This window comes from Podarcis tiliguerta (assembly GCF_965153285.1).
Source record: "Podarcis tiliguerta genome assembly, chromosome: 5".
Taxonomy (NCBI): Eukaryota; Metazoa; Chordata; class Lepidosauria; order Squamata; family Lacertidae; genus Podarcis; species Podarcis tiliguerta.
The window spans coordinates 37925983-37947989 of NC_139538.1; the positions used below are offsets into that span (position 1 = coordinate 37925983).

Genomic DNA, 22007 nt, shown 5'->3' on the forward strand with positions numbered 1-22007 from the left:
TTGCAATCCTAAACTCACATACTAGTGAGTGAATCCTATTGCACTTAACAAATTGGGTTGGGCTTCTTAGTAAGCATACTGAGGTCTATGCTGTTGGCCACAATTTTTAACTCTCAAGGCTTTCAGTTGAAGTTGATAGCAATTATTATTAGCTAATTTGGCATCGGTAGTCTTTTTTTAACCTTTTAGTGATTGCTAATCATTTTTGGCATGAATGTGTTTTTCACAAAATATGGACAGTTATATTCTCAAGAGTAGACTCCTAATTTTCACAGTTTAGCCTTTTCAGTTGACTTTTCTGTTTCACAATCCATTGAATAATAATTCACAGGAATCACTTGCAAGAGCCACAAAACAGAGCTGGGCAGAAGGTAGATAAGGATCTACTGATAACTTCCTAGGTGATTTGAAGTAGATTAACAAGGAATTTTGACTCCCAGTTGTTCACCAATAGTAACAGCATCTAAAAACTCCCTCACCCCAAATGAGGTATCTTCAACCTTTTTAGACTCGGGACCCAAAAATGTATTTGGAAACCCATTTTTTAATCTTCTACCGTATAATAAATGGCTGTAGTGCTCCTGTTGTGACCCACCAGTTGAAGGACCAGCACACTCAAATCATACTACTGAAATGAAGGAAGTTTTTTTGGGGGGTGGGGCTGAGAAAATATAAAGAACTGAACCAAGGAATGCTGTTGGATTTTTCTTTAGGGTTAGTTTATTGTCAGGGAGGGAAAATAATCCCCTTTTTTCTGTTTCAGAGCAATTGAGAAGCTTAGTGGTCACCAGTTTGAGAACCATTCCTTCAAGATTTCCTACATCCCAGACGACGAGGTGAGCTCCCCTCAGCCCCCTCAGAGATCCCGGCGTGGGGGCCACTCTTCCAGGGAGCAGGGCCCCTCCCCTGGGGGCTCCTCGCAGCCCAAACAGCTCGATTTCCCACTACGGATCCTGGTCCCCACGCAATTTGTTGGTGCGATCATAGGAAAGGAGGGCTTGACCATAAAGAACCTTACTAAGCAAACCCAGTCCAAGTAAGTACCACAAATGGTTTAATTTCCTTCCACAGGGGCTCTGTCTGTAGCCTTTATGTCCCTAGTTTGTGATTTTTTAAAAGACCAAATGCAGAGCAATGGGCTCTGGTGTGCATTGTGTAGCAAAAGCTTTGTCTCTTTGCAGCAAATTTTAATCCCGTTCTGATGTGTTTTGTATACCTATGTGGAAGTTGTGGCTTGATAGGTATTACAGCCCTGCAACTGTGATGGTTAAATTGTCCTTTTCAGACTCACCCTGTGTTTGCAGAAATTCTGGATAGTTTCACTAACCTGTTTTGCTATGTACTGTCACCCATAGCGCCTTTCCCCAGAGTTTGTTGTTGTTGCTGCTTCTGCTACTGTTGTTGCTGCTGCTGCTGCTACTACTGTTATACCACCAGCAGCCTATAGCTGGTTGCTGCTATTCGGAACCAAATATCTTCTGCATAACTGGGGTGCAAGGGGTGTTTATAATATTTTAATCATTTTGTCATCAAATTGCTACTGTAATTCTTTTCTGTAAGCTCCTCCATCTCTTCTTGGAATAGTTGAATAACTGTACTCTAACCCTGATCATGTCATCTGCGATTTAGCCAGAAAAACATATTGTGTGCAACAACATTATATGTAGGAGATCATCAAAACCATCAAAAAGTTCAAGTATTTATAAGAAAATATATATGATCCTACAACTAAGAGAGACCTTCATTTTGCATTAGGAAGGTTGCTATTCCTGTGAAAGCATTATCTGAGCTAGTCAAAGTAAAAAAGATGAGGGAGCCCTCTCATCTCCTTTAGAGAGGAGCAAGAATTCCTTTGACTATATTATTTGATGCTTGGTATTCTTAAGAACACAATAGTTTATTCAAGGAAGTTTAACATTGGAATGTAAAATGCTATATATGTTACATTACAGTGTATGATTTGGGTTTTATTGAAGCTGAAACCCATTCCTTAGGTGTAAAGACCTTGGAGAAGGAAAGTCATGCTTGGAACGTAGCACTTTGAACTGGAAATAATAATAATAATAATAATAATAATAATTTAAAAAAAATCTTTATACTCCGCCCTCCCCAGCCAAGACCGGGCTCAGAGTGGCTAACACCAGGTATAAAAACAATGGATTAAAATACAACTTAAAAACAAGATTAAAATACAACATTAAAATGCAGCCTCATTTCAGTAGAAACTCAGATCAAAAACTTTTTTTGGGATGAAAGCATCAAATCTTCTCCAAGGCCAACTATCCAGACTGGTCCTAGGCAGGCCAGAGAAAAAGTACACTTATGTAGCGTACACTTTGTATTGTAATTCAAACTTTGAATCATTTCCCCCAGTCTTCGTTTTTCTCAAAAGATTATTCTCCAAGTGACACGTTAAGCTAAAGATTAGTGTCCATTTTTCTATATCAAAGCTTGTTTTGGAGAGACACTAAGTATAAACCTGTGTGAGATAGAAAGGGCAGAAGTCTGCCTGTCCTGATCACAGTTTGAACTTGTTCTGCCTCTGGCTCCAGCAGAAGTAACTGCGCTTCTTGTTTGTGCAGGGTGTGTGTGTGTGTGTGTGTGTGTGTGTGTGTGTGTGTGTGTGCGCATAACATCCCATGCATGCAAACTACATGATGGTGATCCTGGAAATTACTGCATGGTTTGGGCTTACGGTCATTGAGCTTTACGCTTTTTTTGTCTTGTGCAAATATTGCATCCAATGTATGGCCACCTGGTGGACCTAGAAGTGGGACATGCATGCCTGATGAATGGGTGTGATCCCATCCAGTCTACTCTGCTACATACCTGGGCTCTCCTCCAAACTAGTTCCACATTTGTCATATTTAGTCAGCAGTGTTAATCTCCCACACTACTTTTCTTTCGCCACACTGTAAACAAGGATGCCACAGGACAATGGCAGTGACTAGCAGGTCTGCTTAACCCAGCGGTGGAGAACCTTTAGCCCTCCAGATGTTGCTGGACTGTCTCTCCCATCTTCCCTGACCGTCGGCCATGTTGTCTGTAGCTGATGGGAGTTGGAGTTCAACGATATCTGGAGGGCCACAAGTTCCCCATACCTTATTGAATCCTTCCAAGTTCCTCATCCCAGAGCCACCGCCCACCCCAATATTGGGATGCTATGGCTTCTTTACATGTGTGATGTTATCCTGCATTGTGCCCCAGACGAAGGCCAGCACAAAGGAAACCGGTGCCATGTGAAGGTTAAATGACTCAGTGTGGCAGCTGCTTCTCACAATACAAGACGTTTTGTGTGCAGTGCCACATAGATTGGGCTGATCTTTTTGATTTAATTTTACTTATTTATTGGGTGGGCGAGCCTCATGGTGGCATGGAGAAAAATTGCCTGGTCTCCAGGATGAGCTGCTACCCACAGACAGCTTGTCTTGCCCGCAGGAAGCCATTTACAACAGCCTCCACATAGTGACTGTTTCATGTGCACCAGCCTTCAAAGATGCCTTATAAGATATTGCATTGTTTTCCATTTCTGCAAGGTCACTCACAATCTGAATCGAAATGCTAGCTTGGTTTTTAAATGCATGCAAATTGTGTTAATGTCAAAAGGCCAATGAATTATGTATTTTTAAATACATTCTTTGAGTCTGTTTATACATACGATTCTGGGAGCATAAAGGGCCATTTCTGTACCGGCCGTCTAGCTGGTGTGGGGTAGAAGCACTTGGGGGACGTTGTCTGTGGTCTTCCTGACTCTCATCATGATGGTGACTCATGAGACAGCACTCTCACGTGGGTGGGGGTGATGATGCAGCTTGTTTGAACCAGTCCTGTGCGTGAATCGAGCATGAAGATGCTGTGGCCTTCCGGATGTTCTGGGACTACAGCTCTCATCATCCCTGACCATTGGCCATGTTGGTGGGAACTTGAGTCCAACAACATCAGGAGGGCCACAGTTTCTTCATACCTTATGTAAATGATTATACCAGTTTTGCTCGCAGCAGGGGCAGATATTTTTTTAGCTCCTGTATTAGGGTATGTTTGAGTATATCCATGCATGCATATACGGTGGTACCTCGGGTTACATACGCTTCAGGTTACATATGCTTCAGGTTACAGACTCTGCTAACCCAGAAGTAGTGCCTCAGGTTAAGAACTTTGCTTCAGGATGAGAACAGAAATCGTGCGGCAGCAGCAGGAGGCCCCATTAGCTAAAGTGGTACCTCAGATTAAGAACAGTTTCAGGTTAAGAACAGACCTCTGGAATGTATTACGTTCTTAACCTAAGGTACCACTGTATATTCATGCACTCTGCTTCATTTAAATTTGGTTCCATCCAGAATCCATTTTCAAGGGGTTAGATAGGTGAGTAATCCTCTATAGGATTGTTTCTCTGTAAGAAAGGGAGATGTACTAAGCAAGAAATCTAAACTTCTGCAGCGAAGCTAATCTTTCTTGCTTCTAACATATAATTGTATTAATATTTAAGGTAAGAAGCACATGATATATTTACTGCTTTGTAGCCTTTCAACATCATCTAATGTGTCCAGGAAGATCTCATAATTTGGAAAACAGTGATTTGCATGGCATCCAAACCAGAGAAGCATTTAGCTGTGATTTTATTTCACTCAATTTTTTATCTTCACAACAACCGGTGAGTTAGGTTAGTCTGAGAGTGAATGCCCCAGGGTCACTCAATGAGCTTCATTGCTTAATGGAGATTTGAACCCACGTCTCGCCAATCATGGTTTGACATTCTAACCACTACATCACTCTTCTACACTTTGGTGTCTTGGTCTCACATGTTCAAGCTCACATAATCTCATCTCCTTCCTTGACTTCTTGGGTTTGTAAGAAGTGCAAAAATTGTGGTTTCTGCTTGCCCTGAAACAGAATTGGAAACCGTGGTTTGAAACTGGTTTTTGTGTCATTGGAAGGCAAGTGTATACCTTAATCTGCTGATGTAATAACAAACAATGGTTTGCTATGAACGTGGCAGTCAAGAAGGGCATCATAGCATGAGAGGAAGGAGCACAGGAGCTAGAAGCTTGCTCCTGTAATGCTGAACCATGTATAAATGTGAACCCTAAATCTTAATGCTTTTCTTGCATTATCCTTTATGCAAGGTTCAATGCTTGCTTGAAGATGGGTTCTTTGCTGGTGGTTAATCATGTCAAATAGCCTTGTACACTGTTACATGCAGTTCCTTCGCTGGTTTATTAGGGTGCCAGCTTCAGGCACCTTTCTCTGACCCCTAGCAGATTTCTTTGTATGGGCTCTGTTGCTGCAGGGTAGATATTCATCGAAAGGAAAACGCTGGTGCCGCAGAGAAGCCAATCACCATTCACGCCACCCCAGAGAGGTGTTCAGAAGCATGTCGCATGATACTTGATATTATGCAGAAGGAGGCTGAAGAAACAAAATCGTAAGTATCACTGGCATTGATATCCCGAAACAGCACGAAACAGAACCTTTAGCACCTCAAGTAGCAAGTCTTGCATGCATGTAACATTGTGCATCGAAGGTTCATACCACACAAATTCGCCTTTTAGAGCATACACAATGCCTTTTGCCTTTTCCACTTCTACAGTCTTAACTTCTACAGGCTGGAATCTCAATCGGCTTGAGGGAGAAGACAAAGAAATACCATCTCAAACTGACCCACAAGGAGTAGGGATTCTGTATAGTCTATAAGCCTTAATCAATATATGTTTGGGAATTAATACATTGCGTTTTTATTGATTAAATAAGCATTTCTACCCTACCATAAGCAGATGCTCCTCATGTCCTGAGAATTAGTTTTGCATGAACTAAGGTTCTGGGTTTAATCTACAGCCATAGAAGCCAACTCCTATGTGCTGAGGTCCCTTCACCTCCCCCAATAAAATATTTGAGGGGGCTGCCCCCCACAGTTGACAGCCATTGTCATTCAAATGGTGTGTGTGTGTGTGTGTGCCATGTCTCATAATCCGTTTTGTGGGGTGGGGCTTACCTGACCCCCACCCCAATATTTTATTCAAGTTGGCACCCTTGTCTCCGGCATCTCCAGCTAAAGGATTTTTAACTGTGGCAGGACCAGTATAAGATTCTGGAAAGCATCTGCCAATCAGGATGCACAGTAATGGGCTTTGGGGATCAGGTTGCAGCTCGGTGGCTGAGCATTTGCTGTGCTTGCAGGAGGTCCCAGATTCAACCCCCAGGATCTCTAGGTAGGACTTGGAGAAACTCCAGTGGTCTGTCTTGCTATAAGGCAGTGGTTATGTTGCGTTGGGTGGAGTAATGGACTCTGTTTAAAGCACCTCATATGAAATATATGTAAATACATATGCCTGCACTCAGGCACACATACTAATTTGGTCCAGTGGTGAAGGCCTTAACCCCATTGCTAGCTGAAAAGACTCCTTTGTGTTGTTGTTTTTTTAAAAAACCCTCCCTTTTCATGGAATGGATGAGGTCTTGCTGGATCATGGAGCTCCTGGTTATGTAAAGATTGCAGCCAGTGTTTCATTCTACGGCAACTAAATAAATAAAGCCACCATTGGCGTATGTCACCTCCTCTCCCCACCTTCTTTTTTGGCCATTTCTAATTTTAGCACACTGGTTTCATTGTAGACATTTGAGAAGTCATACATCTTTTCACATCCTGCATTGCTAGGCCTGATGGACTGATTTGGCCCATGTTAATAGGTGGCTGGAACCCTTTGAGTGATGGATCTGGACACTTATATGCTTTGTGGTCAAAAGCAAGCTGTAGGAAGCAGTTATCTAGCTAGGCTTGCTGGGCAGCAGGGTCCCAAATGCAATAGTTGCAAGGGTGGTAATGGCTTGGGTGTGGGGTTTATGAAGTCTGCTATGCAGATCACATCTATGTCATTGAAATGCAACTAAAACAATTGTTGCCTTCTATATGTGTCATTACCGTGAACCCTGAAAAAACGTGGTGAGGAGAGAAATTTAAATACTGCTCTTTCACAGTTTAGCTTCTTTTGTACCTGGAAAAACAACATGTGTGGCCAAGTATTTATGAAGCCCACTGGTTTTACTAGGACGTTGTAAAAGGCTGCAGATAATCACGGTTATCCTGTACAATGCTGGGGGGGGGGGGGTGTTGGGAAATGTACCATGGTCTTCTCCAATCAGCAACAGTGAAGACTTTGGAGCTGCATCTCTCTGTATTGCTGAAGAGCCCTGTAAAGTCCAGCTAGGGAACCTACTTCAGAAAAGAGGACTGGGGGGAAGACTAATGTCAGAAAAAATGATTTAATGTTTTTTCACATCTTTCAGAGCTGAAGAGATTCCCTTGAAAATCTTAGCACACAATAGCCTAGTTGGGAGATTGATTGGCAAAGAAGGACGAAACTTGAAGAAAATTGAGCAAGACACGGGGACCAAGATCACCATTTCTCCGTAAGTACCGCTGACCAGGTAGGCAGTCAAATTACACTTCTCAATTAGACCAAGGAGAAATTTACAGTATGTACCTGAGCACAACCCCTTCACCCCAAATATTGGGTGGCATCCAATAACCTGCCTCTCTTTGTAGCATAGAGCATGAGTAGCCAAAGTGTGGCCCTCCATATGTCTTTGAACAGCAAACCCCATCACTCTTGACCATTGACCATGCTGACTAGGACTGATGGGAGGTCAAGTCCATTAACACCTGGAGGGTACCTGGTTGGCTAACCTGGCCTTTTAGCAGTTGGGAAAAAACCCACCATCGATACCATATACCTGTGTGTGCCTGTGTGTGGAATACTTCCTAATTTGTGGATGTTCCAGCTAATCCATCTGACAGAGTCGGGTGGTGGGATTGTCCTCTTGGCAGTTCAAAGTGAAAAACAAGAGGCTCTTGTACCCATCTGCGCTCAACCTAAATAACTTGTCTTCTTGATCTGTTGTTCTCATCAATAGATTTAACTTTCTGGATTTGCTTTATAAAGATGATTGTTGCCTAGCCTGTACTGTCAACCACAGGGCACGTTACAAATCCCAGGACATTTGTTCTTCTCCGATTATCCAGTTTGCAGGATTTAACCATTTATAACCCCGAGAGGACCATCACCGTGAAGGGTAGCATTGAGGCCTGCTCCAATGCTGAGGTGGAGATCATGAACAAGCTTCGGGAAGCCTACGAAAATGACATTGTAGCAGTCAATGTAAGCTCTTGATCCTGCCCTATTTGCGTGTGTGCTTGCTGTGTGAGAATCCGGTGGTCCTGGGGTAAGAGCCCAATAGTCACCATGGGGGCAAGTAAAGATGGAGGTGTGTGGATGCCTTGCCCACCCCAAAGAAAATGTCAGACACCTTCAGGTCTGTCTTCACTGGACGAAAGTTAGGCGGCCCAAACATAGTTTCCCCCACCCTCCCTCAGGTTGCTTTGTTGTTTCTCATTTCCCCTTGTGTTTCTTTCTAGCAACAAGCCAATCTGATCCCTGGACTTAACCTCAATGCATTGGGCATCTTCTCGACAGGCTTATCCATGCTCCCCTCTGGAGCTGGAGCCCGCAGGCCTGCTGTCACTGCCCCATACAACCCTTTTGCTGTAAGTAGCTGGTGCATTCTCTACCCTGTTATGTACGTGCCTCTGCAAATGTACTCTGTGGTGTTGTCCTGCTGCCCTCTAGAGGCAAGGAGGAGACACAACTACCAGTTGCTGCAAGCAGGTCTTTGCTTCAAGTGTAGTGTTTTGGAGTGTGCCCTGCTACGCAGTTTGGGGGAAGCGGGCAGGTGCAATTGCTGGGGTATGGAAGTGAGGTCTTTGGTGATGACAGTATTGGAGACTCATCCCTGTGGGCTTTTAAGAAAGCCGGTCTCCCCTTAAATCCTAGGGCAACTTTCAGACAACATCGGCGTCCGTTTTGTTTACCCGGTTGGCTGACTTTGCTTACCCGGTTCAGAAAACAAGGACCTCTTGAGGGGGGGGGGTGTGAGTGTGCCAGGTATCACAGCCCACACATTTGGCCACAGAAACAGGGTGCTGCGTGATGTGACCCTCTTCCTCATGGTGATAGCTCACCTTGAAGGCTACAACCTCTATCCCTCAGTGGTGAGCTAACTTTGGAAACAAGCTGCAGAAGGTATTCTGTATATCTCTGGGAAACAGGGGTGTCCTTATCTGATTATGTGTAATCCCATGCAGAACAGCATGGATTTTTTTGTTCAGCAGTGGCAGCACTCATGTGCAAAGTGCACCATACCTAGCTAAACCTTGTATTGGGCTTTAAATATATATAGGGGGTGTCCCACAACTCAATGGTAGAGCACATGCTTTACAGGTGCAAGGTCCCAAGTTCTGTCTTTGGCATCTCCAATGAAAAAGAAGGATCTGCAGATAGAGAGAGGTCTTGGAGAGATGCTGCCAGCCAGAGTAAACACTACTGTGCTAGATGGGCCAAGTGTGTGATTCAGTGCATGGCTGTTTTACACACACACACACACACACTATATATTTATTTTTAAAATATTTTAATACCACAGTTCATCAAAATCAATGAAATTATAAAAGCAACAGTAAATTTTAAAAATACCCTGCAATAGAGGGGGAAACATAGCAGTGTGGTAAGAGATAACAGTAGTCACCAGCAGATCATAACAGTTAGCAAAAGCAATCTGAAATGTAAAATAAAATTGATATTAGGGAGGTTCATTTTTGCTTTTTCTTGACCCACTTCCAATCCCCCTTGAACTGCCGCCTCAGTTTTTCTGGACCTCCTGGAAACTCCAGCTGCCTTTGAAAGTTTTACTTTTTAAAAATAAACATATTTATTTATTTAAAATACTTTGAATATTCTTCTCTCTCACGCACACCCTTATGATGTGATACCAGGATGGGAAACAAGAATAAGATTAATAAACCAGCAACTACCATCCCCACAAAGAGAAATAAAAGGATCAGATAAGGGTTGTTGTTTTTTTGTTTTTAAAAGATGTATATACACGTGCAACCCAAATGATCCTCCAAGTATGTAGAAGCATTTATTTATTTTAACGAGACTGGGTGGGCCAATTTTGCTCCTAAACTGATAGGCACACAGACACCCCCCACCCAATGGGAGCAAGTGGGACCTGGAAGAAAACATTGCACCCTCTTCTCACCTACTAATAGGAATGCTCATGGTCAGGCTTTCACCAGCCATTCCATTCCCCTCTGGCCCCGTTTTTTGAGATTTCCGGCTGACATGTAACACTCTGTGGCAGCCCAGCATGCTCAGTCCTCATTTGGCTGTGTTTTGCCCCCTTAGGTTTTGTGTTCAAAAAGGACGTTTTTGTACTGCTCTAAACCTCGAGGTGCCTTCCCATGCTTGCTGACTCCTCCCTCTAGTTTCTCTGTGGCTCAGTTTTTGGTTACAATCCTGTCAGCTGGCCTGAGCTCACAATCAGAAAGGGGGATGATACTGTTCCAACTTGGACACAATCTTTACAGTGGAGGCAGCCTGTGAATTGAGCTGAGAATCATCCACGTCACACTGGAAAGGGATTGGTGATGTCAGCGTCAAGGGCGCCTTGCAGAAATGCCGGTTACAGACACCCATACCCAGGCCTAGGACATGTGGCCCTCTGCCTCCAGCCCCTCCCCACTGACTGTCACTTTCTTTCCTGCCGTAGAGCCACGCGGCATACCTCTCGGGCCTCTATGGAGCCTCGCCGACTGGCGCATACCCGCATCAGCACTCTGTAAGTGCATTGCCCTGCTCTTCCTGGATGCGCTGCCTTCCGTGCACCTTGCTTTGCAGCACGCCCTGTCTTCTCGCTTAGGAGGCTTTTAAGTGATTCTGTTCCAGAGCAGTTTTTCCATGTTTCTGCCCGCTCAGTTGCACTGGTGACAGTAACGCACAGCAAAGCCATCAAGGAGCTTCTACACTGCCCTGCTTACCTTGTACAGTGGTACCTCAAGTTACATACGCTTCAGGTTACATACGCTTCAGGTTACAGACTCCGCTGACCCAGAAATAGTACCTTGGGTTAAGAACTTTGCTTTAGGATGAGAACAGAAATCGCACGACGGTGGCGCGGCAGGCCCCATTAGCTAAATGGTGCTTCAGGTTAAGAACGGACCTCCGGAATAAATTAAGAGGTACCACTGTAGTCACAGGGAGCCAGGTGCCAATTCCCCCTTCATTACCTTTTTCATACATGTATTTTCTAGAGTGTTGCCACTTACACTTTGCAACTTGCAAAGCTGCCGCCTTATACTGTCAGAATATTGGACTGCCTTTGCCCAGTACTGTCTGACTGGCAGTGTCTCAGCAGAGGTTTTCCAAACTGTCCTACCTGCGATCTTCTTAACTGGAGATGCAAGGGATTGGATCTGGGAGCGTCTGAATAGAAAGCATGTACTCTACAATTAAGCTGTGACCCATTCCAAATAGCAGGACGACACCTTCATGGATACAGGCTTTGTCATTCCATAGCTCTGCAGTAAGTAGATCTTTGTGCCACGAGCACCTTTGCCTAATGTTATGGAGCCATTAAAGGTTGCAGCCCCAATCCATCAAAAGGTGGCAATACTAATAAGCCTTAGCCTTGCCTGCTTTGTTCCGTATGCTAGATTTTCCTATCCTAGGAGATGATATCAAAACAATCCTTGGCAATATTCATCCATGAACCGTACAGTGCCTGGTTCTTCCCTTTCTGCTCTACTCTTGTGCTTCCTTGTGCAGCTTGCATTCTCTTTCTGATGGCGCTGTGCCAGGGGCCTTTCACCCTAGAAAGGTGAGGCAGTGTGGGTATTGCTCACACGAACAAAAAATGTGTCTGGGGTTAGGAAGCCAAGCCTACTAGCAATCTGTGTTCAATTCTTCATTCCATTAAATTGTAGAGCAGTTAGTTTGGAGGGGCAAGAAAGGTAAACGAAGTATGATCCTGATGGAGTTGCTTATTAGCATTCCTGGATTAATTTTAGCCTCCCGCCTAAAGTGGATGCTTTGACATTTTGGAGGGCGGCATTCCACTTCTTTTCTAACAGGCTTCAGGTAACAGGATTCGGATAAACCCATTCTAGACCACAGGGAGCAAGCAATCAGTACTAATGCTCTGCAATAAGTCACCCCCTTTTTCTTTTTTCTGTTCCTATGTCTTTCTTTTTTAAAACAAAGTTTGGCTTTCTCCCAACTTCTTGTCCTGAAAACAGGTTTAGCCATTTATTCCTGCGAGCGATTCTTTGCTGGCTGCCCCATCCTGGGCATGCACTTCTGTGAGTGTAGAAAGAATAAGAAGTGGTCCTTGCACATACATAAGGAAAACAGCAGCAAAATGCATGTGCAATCAAACAGTCCCTATAACTTCCCTGCTTTCTTCTGTTGTTTCCAAAAGAATGTCCTATGTGACTGTTTCACAGTCTACATCAGGCTGTGGAAGGTTTGGAACTGAAAGGGCAAGGGGACATGTCAGTTGAATGGAACCTAAGTTGTAAGCTAGCACAATATACTAGACTGTAGAATAGCTTTTAAAGTTTATATAGCATGAAACTGATTTACAGTTTCCTTGCATTTTGATTCACAAGGAATTTGTAAAGAGTGCTTGAATTGTTGAAATAATTTCAACCTCTAAATGCCTACTTTAAGGTACTGTTTTTATTTTTTTAAAAAAATGTCAGAAAGGAGAAGAAAAACTGATTCCTCTCCAGGCTTTGTGGTCTGCAGAGGGTACTTACTTGGTTGTAGCCTGGGAGGATCTTAGTTGAAATTCCAGTTGAATCATTGTTCTGTAGCTGCCTGCAGCATTGGCGTAAAGTCATGTTTTGTGACTTTGTGCCAAGAGATAATTCGGTACACATTAATTAAGCACATTCTGGCAAAACAAGTACTGGTACTTAGATAAGAAAATACTTAACTCAATTTCCCTAGTCCAGGAATCCCCTTAGACATAAAGCATTGTCTCATTCAGATAGGCAACCTGTGTTGGTTCTTGGCTCGCAGACGCCTTGTTACTGAGACTCAAGTGGAAATAGAAAGCAATAGTTTTATTTCTTTTTGTACCATTGCAGTATATATCAACAATCAAAGGGGTACGACACCCTTGTATGTTGAAAGAGGGGCAGTCGATTGAGAGAAGATACGACAACACCACACCATGACCATCGTTTTGGCTGGATTTCGCTGGCTTTGCCAAAACTCTTTGTCAGCAGACAGCAACACACACACACTAAATACGCCCATCATTTGCTTTGACCAGATTGTTCTCCCTGGTTTTGTTTTCCCCATTGAACTTGATGAGACCTGCTCCTCAGTAGGCGTGTATAGGTTTGCCCTGTAAATCCAGTAGATTTCAGTAGGTCTTCAGTTGTCTGAATAGTTTGATTTGCATGGTGCTCACTGTATTTAACTCGCAGTCCCTGGTGATAGCTCTCTGCTTTAACTCTTCCTTGCATTCTCCTTTCCTCCTTCCGCCTGAGATTTCCTTGAGGAGTGCTTGTCATTTCACTGCTGGGGTGGATTTTGTCTGTCGTCTGACACGAGCCAGGTCTTGCTTGCTTGCTTCCTTGCTTGCGGCTCCCCACCTTGGGAAAGCGATACAGGTGGGAAAGCTTCATTTTTCTTCCCAATATGCATTTCTTGTCCCTTTGCTGTCCACAGTTGCCAGAGCAAGAGGTGGTGAACTTGTTCATCCCAACACAGGCAGTGGGTGCAATTATCGGGAAGAAGGGCCAACACATTAAACAGCTGGCAAGATTTGCAGGTGCCTCAATCAAGGTAAGAAGCCCACCCACCCGCCCCTCGCCCTTTCCTGCATTGCCTCTCACTCCAGCTCAGAAACCAAGTGATACAGAACTCTGCCTGCCTCCAGCTCTGATTTCTTAAATCCATGGCCAATACTGCCAGGAGCAGTTGTGCGTGAAGACCTTCCTGTGACACAAGCGCTGCCATTAAGTGTTCTACCACCTCTTCATCAGTTTTTCTTAACTGCATTCATATTCCATTCTTCCTCCAAAGAATTCAAGATAGCATTCCAAAAATCTGGTTGAAACAAATTGCTATCAGCAACTGGTGTGTCTGCAAACAAAAGAAGCCCCGTTGGAGAAGGGGAGAGAGAATATGCATCAACAGGAGAGGTGCCCAGCCGCATATCTTGGCTATGGACAGCTCCTCAGAAACCAGTTATCGGTTTAGAAAAGACAGCTGGCTGCACACCCAGGACAGCTGATATATTTGGGAAATGACTCATTAGTGGAGACTGACTCGTTACTCTTGGGGCTTGCTGATGATTGAGTGGGCCTGACCAGTTCTGCATGACATGAGCAAGTAAAGTTTGGGTTATACATAGCCAATTGGGGAAAGCTCATATGAATCATTGCCTATTGGGGCTTGTATTTTTAGGAGGCAGTCTGTGATATACCCAAACTACTGCACAAACTATCTGGGTATACACGAGGCTCTAACACTACTCCTTGTTTCTATACTATCAGAGGCTGCCTCTCATGTATGTTTCAGGTTTTGGACATGGAAGTGCTCCTGCAGCTCATTCCTGATACTAAAAAATGTAACACAGGATGTGTCCCTTAAGGGGACTCTCTTACTAGCACTGAGCCAAAGCGGGGTGTGTACGTGTAATATGCAACCCTTTACACTCTTCATAGTGGTGTTGTGTCCCACTTCCCCGTTCCAGTGGTTTCTTGGGTTATGTGCAAACAGTGGTAAAGCATCTGATAAGATGGAGGGAGGCGTGTAGGTTGTGCAGTGGATCATTTTCTCCTCTTTTTTAAAGTGCAGACTACTACTTGAAGGGGGCACCTGGCAACACAATCTGCAGCATGCCTCCCCATTGCCTGCTGTAATACTTTCCAAGCGAGGGGAGGAGTTGTGCTGCAGAGAGAAATGCAATTTTTCAACAGAAGTTTCAACAACTCTGGCACTGAAACTCTCTTACCAAAAATCAAACCCTGCTCAAAATCTGGTGCAGCATTACCTTTAAGCTAGGTGCTTTCAAGAACCCAGAGGTGAATGTAAACTAGTCTACCATATCACAATAATTAAAGAGCCCAGGTAGCAAGCCTTTGGTTTTGTGGAGCCCAGAGTTCATGTGCAGTATCTGTTTTTAGTCTAGAAGCCTTTTAAGTGGATCCTGTAATCTGGGGCTTGTTGCAAAACCTCTGCACCAGGGCTGTTGATGGAGGGCAAAGGGCCAATGCCACTGGGACAAATTTGCTGCACTGTGCTGTGTTCTCTGTGACTTGCAGATTGCACCAGCTGAGAGTCCAGATGCCAGCGAAAGGATGGTGATCATCACTGGGCCTCCAGAAGCACAATTCAAGGTCAGTACGTAGCAATCTTGTGTCATGAAGTGCAAGGCATCAGGGCCTGCTTGTGTCAGCTGCTGAAAAGATGAGGGAAGCAGCTGTCCAAGAAGGCAAGAGTGGCCAACCCCAACTAAAGCAGCCTGCCAGTAGTTCTGCTGTTGCTGCTAACCCGAAATATGGGGAGCAGTAGAGTCATACAGCCCACGTTCTTAGCTTTGAGCACCACACACACCAGCCTTCCCTTACATATTTCTCCATTTCCAGCAATTGTTTCAAACTTGTCAGTGTCATCCAATAATCACAGGGTACTGTTTCCCCATAAGTTAGACTACTTTGAGGCTTACTTTCCAGTAAGTGTGCATAGGATCAATGCTTAAATCTGCTAGATCCAAAATAGTTGCCTGAGCACCCCTGTATGTTCATGGTGCTATAATTAGAAGTGCAGTACCACAGAGCCTAGGACTTGCTGATCAGAAGGTCAGCGGTTCGAATCCCCGCGACGGGGTGAGCTCCCGTTGCTCAGTCCCTGCTCCTGCCAACCTAGCAGTTTGAAAGCACATCAAAGTGCAAGTAGATAAATGGGTTCCTCTGGCGGGAAAGTAAACAGCGTTTCCATGTGCTGCTCTGGTTTGCCAGAAGCGGCTTAGTCATGCTGGCCACATGACCCGGAAGCTGTACGCCGGCTCCCTCGGCCAATAAAGCGAGATGAGCGCCGCAACCCCAGAGTCAGCCACGACTGGACCTACCTTTACCTTACAAAAGGAGAGGTTGGACTGGAGGGGATTTTACTTTCTCTACAACTTGGGGCAATAGTCCTATTAAGGGGTAACAGAAACAGTGCTGTGTGAAAGAAACTTTGAATTCCAACTGGAGAATGCTACCTGCCCCGCTGCTTCTTAAAACTTGCAGAACTTTACAGCTGTTACTGGCCCTGATATAAAGAACATATATTAGGGTTTTAAAAGCAAACTATTGTTTTTCCCTCCCCCTGCTCCCAAATATTGTCTGTTGACACGACAAAGTATGCGCCACCGCTCGTCATTTCAGTTCAGGAGGCTACTGGAAGATTAGACTCACTTTGTGCCTCATCAGCACCCCCCTGTGAAATTCATATATGGGCAGCTCCTATAGAGTGCCATTAGATGAAGGTCCTATTGTGCTAAAGTATGCACATATTTATGCTTTGACTCTTAAGTCAGCTGTTTGAGCAGAACAGCTGCAGCCCAACAGAAGAGGACAACACATGGCCTTGTGCTACCATTAGAATCTAACCCTGTTATTTGTAGCGTCTAAGAGCTGCCATGCTCTTTCAAGAACACAGATCTAGGACCCAAAAGGCTGTTTGATGGAGGTAGGGTTTTTAACCCCGCAATAAGGGTAGAGAAGCTGGTATGGGTCTGTCCTGATTTCTAGGGCTGGATTTTAGGTGCAGCAGGACAGGACTGCTTGTGTCGTTGTAGCTACATTCATTTTTGCACACTATCTGGGAGAACAGCAGGCAAGAGGACATGGTCCTGATAGGACAAGTGGTTTGAGACTTTTCATATAGCTCCTAGTCAGGAACCTTGTTCCTTAGAAAGAGAAAGTGAGTTCTTTTAGAGTATACATTACCTTTATAACCACAGATTATAGACTCTGGGAAATTTAGCAGCTGGTCTTTTTGGTTTTCTTGATCCCAGGCCCAAGGACGAATATTTGGGAAACTGAAAGAAGAAAACTTTTTCAATCCGAAAGAAGAAGTGAAGCTTGAAGCCCACATTAAGGTGCCTTCCTCCACAGCAGGTCGTGTGATAGGAAAAGGTGGCAAAACGGTACGTGGGGCTGCTGCTATCAGGGTCAAGGGAGGTAGAAAAATCTGTGGGGTTGCAACCGTCCAACAGCTTGACCTCACCCCCCAAATGAGCACTCCTCTATTGGATGCCAAGCGACGAGTCTTGTTACTTAAAAGCAAAATGAGAGCTGATTCTTATTAGATTTGCTTGCTTGAGGACAGGAGTGGCATGAAAATCTAATCATGTTTGCTCCGCCTACTGATTATGCCATTAACATTTTCGCAGTTCCAATCAGATCTTTTTCTGTGCTGTTGCAGGTGAATGAACTACAGAACTTAACTAGTGCAGAAGTAATTGTACCCCGTGACCAAACACCTGATGAAAATGAGGAAGTCGTCGTCAAAATCATTGGTCACTTCTTTGCCAGTCAGGTGCAGTATTTTATAATGGCTTATTCAACAATAGCATAGTTATGAAAACGTTAACAATGAAATGACAGCCTTGAAGCTACATGGAAGTTATGGAAATGTGTAGTCAATGTGCATGTACATGCCACTGATTTACATTCATAGTTGTTAAGGGACAAATATAGCACACGGGTCCTAAAATGGGGAAACTTTAATTCTCTGGTACTTAAGAGTATAATGCAGAAACTGCTTAGCAGCTTCTGAAGGAAAAACAACAAGTGCTTCTTCCAGCTTTGAAAGTGCTCACATCACCTTTCAGAGTTGCTGCCTGAAAGCATGTTTGTGTCAGGCTGGCTGAATATAGAGAATACAACTGCTACTGAAATAATTTCATCTAAGCTGACCTTAGCAGGGCTTTCACATAAGTCACAGTGGTTTATGTTAGCTCAGCTGAAGATAGTGGAATACTTACCACGGGTACCACAGAGGCTCCTCACCTGGGTCTTTCGTTTTGGGGAGATGGCTCGCTGCATTTCCTGACCGCTAGCTATAGCGAGATTGCCTGTTCTTTTCCTCTTAATAATAATTGTTCTTTTCTCCCCATGTAGACTGCACAGCGCAAGATCAGGGAAATTGTCCAGCAGGTGAAACAGCAGGAACAGAAACACCCTCAGGGAGCCCCTGCCTCACAGCGCAGCAAATGAGGCTCCAAGGCTAGCCAACAACAACCGATGAATGTAGCCCTTCCAACACCTGACAGAATAACCAGACCAGGGAGCAAACCAAAGACTATCTGGAGGCATGGGAGTCTGCCCAAGAAGCTGGGGCTCTGCAGAGGACTTTCAGTACACAGGGAGTGGGAGGGGGTTGGGCTTCAGCCAGCAGGGAACTGCTTCCCTCACACCACAGCCCACATGGAGTCTGTCTAACAGTAAAACGCTATCCCTTTAGTTGGACTAACATAGGCAAAATTTTTTGCAGACAAACCCATTCAGGATAATTTCTGTACATGTGTGTACATACTAGGAAAGCATTTTTCCCCCACACAGTGCATGGGCTGCTGTACAGGACAGCATTAATATATTTTAGAATTAATATAGCTAACTAAACTAACTCCAGTCTTTAATTTCTTTTTTTTTAAACAGTCGCATTTTGTTTTTAGAAAAAGCAGGCTTTTCTAGATTAAAAAGGAAAGAAGCTAGTCCATTTTGAATTTCTATCAGAAAGTAGCATGGAGGACTTTGGAATTCCACTTAAATTTTGCTCTGGTAATCCAAAGTGAACAACATTTAGAAGGACTTTAGGAAGACCAATGGCAGCTCCATGCCATATTGGGTAGCTGCCTGTATGTGCCAACGGAAGGGATACCGTCTCGTTAGCAGAGGAATCTCTATGCATTTCTTTTCTCCAGCTCATATGATCTTCTCTTTGCTTCATAGATCTCAAACTGGTTTTTGCATACACTCTCTCCTTTTGTACCACCAGACAATGCAGTGCTCCAAGTAAACACATCATAGATGCAAAAAGAACCACCCAGCCACAACTTCCACTTTGCTTATCAAAATGCCAAGCTTCAGTTATACCTAGGCTTCCTGAAAGGGGTGGAGGGGAACCTTCACCCAGCTTGCAGGAAAACAGAGCGCACTTGGTACATTTTGCATGGAGGATGCTGCCACCAATACTTTGGGAAGTGGGTTTTTTAAATGGGATTGACAAGATGGTGTTGGCCCAGGGCATGAAAATTGCAACTTTTTTTCAAAAAAGAAAAGAAAACAAACAAACTACCTCAGGTGTTTTCATACCTCAGCACCTTGCTCTTGTGTGTCCCTTTTTGAGATTTTGTATGCCTTGTAAAACTGAGAGTTGGAGCATTTTTTTATTTTTTTAATAAAAATGAGTTGGAAATAAATTTAGGCAAAAGACAGCTGCCAGGTGGAAGAAAGCATCATTCTGCATGATGACTATTCTGTATTCTTCTTCTGCTAGATGAGAGCAAATGGCCTTGGAACATAATAATAATAATAAAGGATAGAAGTGCAAGAGACACTGGAGCAGAACTCCTGAGTTTGACAGGTTACACACACGGTTAGAGTTTTCTGTGCTAACAGATGGATGTTATACTGGTTTCTGTGAACATACCATTGTACCAACAGACTGCAATGCCAGTTTCTCTACTTCAAACAGTGTTCTGTGAAAAACAAAATATATCCAGCTAACAAGAGCCTGACCTCAGTAGTTTTATTTAACAGAAAAAGGAAAATAGGAAAGTGGGTGGTATGCTAGCAATCTCCCCTAATCTACTTCCTCCACAGCCTTAACGAGGGGACCCCCCGCAGTCTTGTGAGGTCAATGGGTGGAAGCAGAAACAAGGGCTGCGCTTTGTAGAAGTACCTGGGTGACTTTCAAACTCATTTGAATTGCAGTGACCCTTCAAAAGTATCATTTGAGTTGTCACTATGGACTTAGAAAATAGGTTGCAATCATTTTTCATTAGTTTTCCACATAAGCGAAAACTTAAACCAGCTTAGAAGAAGAATATTAGACACATACACACGCTCTCAAAAACAGGACTGGACCAGCACAAGCTAGTGGCCAAACAAACACAACATCTTGTTTCTTACTGTGATAGAAAGGATTAACATATGCTAAAACAAGCAGTTTACAAAGAGGCTAATCTCTTACAGGATTAACTGATTATTTTTGTAGCATAATAGCTACACATTTATGTGCCAACTAACAGTAGGCAATTATGCTCTAAATATAACCTGTCCTATAGCATCAGCTCCCATATGCAACTTCTTGCACAAGATGGGAGGCCCAACATTGGGGGGCCAGGGGTGGGGGAGAGAAGGAAGCCCCGTGGAAGTGGATGGAAAAGCCCACTTGTGAAAATTTCACATGCTTTGGCTTATTGGTGGTGGTGTCAGGTTATTAAAAGAAAAAGAAAAAAAGAGTGCTTACCCCACAGCTGGTGATGCCTGTATTTTAAATGCTTGTGTGGTAGAGATCCTATACAAGTGTCCTCAGAAGGAAGCTCCTCAGAGTTTGATGGGACTTAGTCCCAGGTAAGTGTGTAAAGAGCTGACGTCTAAGGCATGGCCTCCCAGTAGTTTTAGGAGATGCAAGGATACAAAGACTAAGTAGCCTTACTGTGGCGTAAGGATTATTGGGAATGCATGCAAGTACACCGAGCACTTAAAGTGCTAAATAAATAATGTATTTGTAAACATAAATTCAGGCTGCAAAACTTACGTTTAAGCCACCACTAATTCAATTCTAGGCATATTTCAGGGGAGGAACCAAAGCACCTTTCACCAGACTTAACCCAGCCTGACGTGTTGCAGCTTTCACTTCTCTGAATTAAACTACAGACAAGTAGTGCTTGGAGCCATCTGTTTAAAGGAAAGGAAGGCTTACAAATTAACAGGCGACAAACCTGCATTAAGCCACTATATTCTACGATACAGGACACTCTGCCTTGTCATGCTTATCATGTAGGTAGCTTTCATATGTTCCCATTTCACTTACGTTCCAATAATGGGCATACACTGGGAAGCCATCACCAAATCTCTTGTACACAGAAAAATAACTGCATATGCAGTTATTCATAAAGGACTCTTACCCAGAAGTGCACAACACTTGAAGGCTGTCCAATATAACTATAGCAAAAACTGGGCTGAGCAATTTCCAGAATGGTACTGCACAACTGTCATTTGCAAAAGTGTTAAATATAACCAGCCTCCAAGAATAATTGGTCAAAGCACTAAATAACAGCATTATGAGTCGAGAGAGGAATTGCAGTTGTTGTTTTTTTTTGGGGGGGGGGGGGAGAAAAGGTTCCTTCAAACTTGAACTAGGCACAGACCAGTTGTCCCACAATCACCTCACAATAGTCTCCTGCCCACTGCAATTTCCTTCCACTCTTCCCATTCCACATCGGGGATAGGCAAACTCCGGTCCTCCAGATGTTTTGGGACTACAACTCCCATCATCCCTGACCACTGGCCCTGTTAGCTAGGGAAACTGGGAATTGTAGTTCCAAAACACCTGGAGGGCCAGAGTTTGCCTATGCCTGCAAAACATTAAAACCCAGAGTTAGTTTTTCTTTCTGTACTGATTGACAAGCAGATAATGAATATAGCGAAGAAGTGGGATATTAGATTTCATTTGGTTTTCTGTGTGTGCTCTGTAGTCAGACCACAACTTGCAATGCTAGTGAACACTTCGTTTTCCTCCTCACCAGAATGCAACATGTGCTTCTGCCTACTAAAGACATGCAGATACTGTAGGAAGAAAGTTAGTAGAGCTGTTTTCTCTTACCCATTAAATTAAATTACCGTATTTTTCGCTCTATAAGACGCACCAGACCACAAGACACACCTAGTTTTTGGAGGAGGAAAACAAGAAAAAAAAATTCTGAATCTCAGAAGCCAGAACAGCAAGAGGGATCGCTGCGCAGCGAAAGCAGCAATCCCTCTTGCTGTTCTGGCTTCTGTGATAGCTGCGCAGCCTGCATTCACTCCATAAGACGCACACACATTTCCCCTTACTTTTTAGGAGGGAAAAAGTGAGTCTTAAAGAGCAAAAAATACGGTA

General features: G+C 43.9%; 1 protein-coding gene across 1 annotated transcript in view; it reads left to right on the top strand.

Annotated features, from left to right (window-relative positions):
• The window catches only part of IGF2BP2 (insulin like growth factor 2 mRNA binding protein 2), a 66085-nt gene that overhangs the window by 43727 nt on the left and 351 nt on the right, over positions 1–22007 (top strand). Inside the window, exons 6-16 of the mRNA XM_083443297.1 lie at positions 764–1036; positions 5288–5422; positions 7282–7404; positions 8018–8153; positions 8411–8539; positions 10603–10671; positions 13572–13688; positions 15173–15247; positions 16912–17043; positions 17322–17435; positions 18020–21749. Coding sequence (XP_083299423.1) covers positions 764–1036; positions 5288–5422; positions 7282–7404; positions 8018–8153; positions 8411–8539; positions 10603–10671; positions 13572–13688; positions 15173–15247; positions 16912–17043; positions 17322–17435; positions 18020–18115 — 1399 coding nt within the window. The 3' untranslated portion in view covers positions 18116–21749. The remainder of the gene's footprint in view (positions 1–763; positions 1037–5287; positions 5423–7281; positions 7405–8017; positions 8154–8410; positions 8540–10602; positions 10672–13571; positions 13689–15172; positions 15248–16911; positions 17044–17321; positions 17436–18019; positions 21750–22007) is intronic.